The 3,816-nt window shown below is 47.4% G+C and overlaps 2 protein-coding genes across 2 annotated transcripts; both read right to left on the reverse strand.

Moving 5' to 3' along the window:
- Positions 1 to 373: 373 nt before the first annotated feature.
- On the reverse strand, positions 374 to 1,834 carry LOC125177755 (the record flags this gene model as incomplete). The annotated part of the gene is made up of 2 exons (XM_047880099.1): positions 1,667 to 1,834; positions 374 to 781 (listed from the first exon to the last, which is right to left on the reverse strand). Coding segments are annotated over exons 1-2 (576 nt in total), but the record flags the coding sequence as incomplete, so codon positions are not given.
- Positions 1,835 to 2,157: 323 nt separating this feature from the next.
- On the reverse strand, positions 2,158 to 3,153 carry LOC125177756. The gene has a single exon (XM_047880100.1). The coding sequence runs from the start codon at positions 3,151 to 3,153 to the stop codon at positions 2,158 to 2,160; it is 996 nt and encodes a 331-aa protein (XP_047736056.1).
- Between the last annotated feature and the right edge of the window lie 663 nt (positions 3,154 to 3,816).

Here is a 3,816-nt window from a genome sequence, read left to right on the forward strand (position 1 = left end):
ATCAGAACTATGAACAACTTATATGAAGACATAAATCAACGCACCGAAATATTGTGGGCAGTTTTGACGCGGGCTACGAACTGAGCTCGTATGAAACGAGTGTTATGTTGTAGGCTATCTTCACACTCTAAAGGTCGGATATACAAGTAAATCATAGGGGCGCATAAAAAATAGACTATTAAAACCAAGCTAACAAAGGTCTGCTAAAAATATTTACACCAGCCCCTAAATTTCAAATACCATTTAAATTTACATCTTGTGAACCTTCTCTAAGTAAAATCAGCTTGTGAATAGGCCTTTCGATTATTAGGCACCCTATCTTATTAATAGAGGAATCTTTGAACTTCGCAACCTTAATCTTAGCAACTCTAACTCTGGCGTCGTCGCCGGGTCTTATTTCAACTATGCGCCCGAGAGGCCACTGGTTGCGAGGCAGCTGGTTATCGCTCACCAGCACCAAGTCACCAGGCTGCACGGAACGCTTGACGTTTGTCCATTTTTGACGAGTTTGCAATAACGTGAGGTACTCGCGTCGCCATCTCGTCCAAAACAAATCTGCCAGGTATTGTACCTGCTTCCAACGCTTCTTTGAGCAGGCGTCACTCTTGCAAAAAAGTCCGGGCGGGAATGTCACGCCGGCATTCAAAAGAAGCAAGTGATTGGGAGTCAGCGCCTCAAGATCATCGGGATTGTCCGAGACTGGCGTCAGAGGACGGTTGTTAAGGATGGCCTCCACCTCGCACATCAACGTGCCGAATTCTTCGTCGTTAAATTTGAGAGGCTGCTCGTTTGTGAGGGCTGCCAAAACCTTCCGTATAGTTCGTATTTCTCGTTCCCAAATTCCTCCGAAGTGGGAAGCGTATGGCGGATTAAACGTCCAGGTTATGCCCTTCTGCAGCAGCCATTTTTCAATAGAATTTTTGTTCCATTGGTCAATTTCCTTCAGTAATTCACGATGAGCACCCACGAAATTCGTTCCGTTGTCACTCCTGAGTGATTTTAGATTACCACGCCGGCTTATGAATCTTCTCAGAGCATGTATAAACGAATCGGTCGTTAAAGAGTGAGCCACTTCAATGTGGATGGCTCTGCTGCTGAGGCATGAAAATACAACACCGTATCTTTTCTGCTGTGTTCGTCCTTTAGTGACGAAGAATGGGCCGAAGTAGTCGACGCCAGTATTCGTAAATGCTGGCAACTCGGCGGTCAATCTTTCGGCAGGAAGGTCAGCCATCACTTGACCAAGAGGACGGTTCTGTCGCTTCCGACAAGCAATGCAATTGAGTAACACCTTTCGAACTAGGGCGTTCCCACCAACAATCCAGTATCTCGTGCGAATAGAGGACAAAACAGTCTCGCGACCCATGTGACCGAGGTCGCTGTGAATTTTCTTCACTAACATTTCTGCGAGACGAGACTTGCCGGGTAACAGAATGGGATGTTTCGTGGCATAAGACACAGCGCTGTTCTTTATGCGACCCCTCACCCTCAAGACGCCACCTTCGTCTAAGAAAGGAGTCAATTTTCTCAAGGCCGAGGACTTCGCAACAGACTGACCTTTCCGAATCTAATAAATTTCGGAAGCGAAATTTGTAATCTGCATATGTTTGAACATTTCCATCTCGGCCGCACTCAATTCATCAGAAGTCAAACCCGGAGCGCTCACCGAGCTTCTAGAGAAGAGTTTTGCCTTCAGTCGAAGAAGCCAAGCTATTCTAACGCTCAGCTTAAACCAGTCAGATGTTGACGCTAGGAGTTTGTCCATTGGAGACGCCTCGAGCGGAGTCGTAACCAGGGCGATGGCGTCCTTCCTCACCTCAGGATCATCGGCCATGGCACTGCAGGTCACTGTTAATGCGGGCCACGTTGCCTCTGGATCTCTGAGAAATTTCGGGCCATTCTGCCACAACTCACTCTGTATTAAAGATCGAACTGATGACCCACGACTTAAAATGTCAGCGGGATTGCATTTTGTTGGAACATGGCGCCACTGATTAGGGTACGAGTGGCTTCTAATAAAAGCCACTTTGTTCGCTACGAACCTTTGGAAGCGTGCGGAATCATTAGACAGGTATTTGATCACAGTAGTGATATCTGTCCAGTAGACAATTTTTTGAAATTTGAAATCAAAGCTACCACTTAAGATTAGCTGTAATGTTACACTAAGTTTAGCGGCACAAAGCTCAATTCTAGGAATTGTTTGAGGGCCGAGTTGTTCAATGGAGTGAGTCTGGATTTAGCCATGATTGGCGAACTTACGATTATGCTGGAACTGGTCTCAACTCGAGCATAAGCCACTGCACCGTACGCAGTTTCGCTGCCGTCGCAAAAAACATGAAGTTGCGCCCGACGACCATCTGACGAGAGGTGGAGGCACCGTGGCACCAACCAATCGCTCAGAGCACGAATGTCAGTCTGCCAAGCGTTCCAAGCGCTCAGTAGAGCGGGAGGAAGTTCGTCGTCCCAGTTCAGTTTCAGTCTGCAAGTTTCCTGAAAAATTGCTTTTGCAGGTACGACTACAGGGCCAGCCAGTTCGAGGGGATCGTAGATGGAGGCGATTGTTCGCAAAACGCCTCGCCGTGTTGCTGGAAATTTCACAGCAACTACACGGTAGCCGAGGCTGTCATTGTCTGTGTTCCACGTAACACACAATGCCATCGATTCCGGCAAAGCTTGCGATGCTAGGCTATCTGCATTAAGAGCATTTGAGAGGGAATCTTCCGGTAGAGCACTCAAAACTACCTTTGAAGTTCCCGCGAAACTAGTCAAATTGAAGCTCCCCTGCGCCAAAAGCGAGCGCAGATCAAGGAGAGAAGCCACTGCTTCACTCTCATCAGGATACGACACCAGCAAGTCGTCGACGTAAAAATTGCGGTCGACTATGGTTTTAGACTTTTCCGATCGGGATTTTCCGTCGCGAGCAGTAAGGCGCAGGGCAAAGTTCGCCACGCTCGGCGAGCTCCTAGCCCCGAAGACGTGGACCTTCAGGCGGAACTCCGAGAGCTCCCCGGCTGCCCCATACCAGAAGAAGCGCATAAAATCTGAGTGCTCCGGCGGAACCCTAACCTGGTAGAACATTTTTTCAATGTCGGCCGTGAGCGCCACTTTGTCTTGACGAAACCTCAGCAGTACTCCAATCAAACTATTTGTCATGTCGGGACCTTGGAGCAAATTGTCGTTAAGCGATGTTCCACCGTACTGAAGGGAACAAGTTTGAATTCATCATGGTATTCATGAAGGCTGAATATTCCGCGAAGTAATTTTTGTTCCGTGTGAATTTTTTCTCAATTCCTTTGAATCTTTCAAGGGCTTGATTCCGGTTGTTTGGAAATTTCACATTGGCCTTCAAAGGCAAATCGATGACGTAATGATTGTCGTCATCCATCTTCGAATTCGCAGTCACGATTCCCAGAAACATATCGTCCTCCACCGAGTTACAAACTGCGTCTTCACCAGTCGTGTCGTAATCTTGAAGAAACATTTTCTTGAAATTTTCGTTTATATCGTTCTCTTTGAAATGGATCTTCGTTCGATGAACTGACGCCTCCATTCTAGTTTTAGGCGAAATCGGCCCATTCAGCGCCCATCCCAGCCAGTGCCGGGAGGCAAATGGATCGTTCCATTCCCTGCTAACAGTTTGCAGAGTTTGTAATAAACCAGGCATGTCCATTCCGATCAATACTGAAACTTCCTCATCGAGGAAGCGAAAGGGTATCGAGTCCAGAAACGGAAGCCCTTCCAAATCTTCACGTCTTGGCAAGTCTTCTTTAGAAAACGGCCAGTCTCTTTCAGGCTTGGAATACAAAACGGGCACCG

This window comes from Hyalella azteca, unplaced genomic scaffold (genome assembly GCF_000764305.2).
Source record: "Hyalella azteca isolate HAZT.00-mixed unplaced genomic scaffold, Hazt_2.0.2 contig4650, whole genome shotgun sequence".
Lineage (NCBI taxonomy): Eukaryota > Metazoa > Arthropoda > Malacostraca > Amphipoda > Hyalellidae > Hyalella > Hyalella azteca.

What these genes read in the sequence shown, in the direction of transcription:
- LOC125177756 (XM_047880100.1), bottom strand. Translation starts at nt 3,153, where the DNA reads ATGACAAATAGTTTGATTGGAGTACTGCTGAGGTTTCGTCAAGACAAA.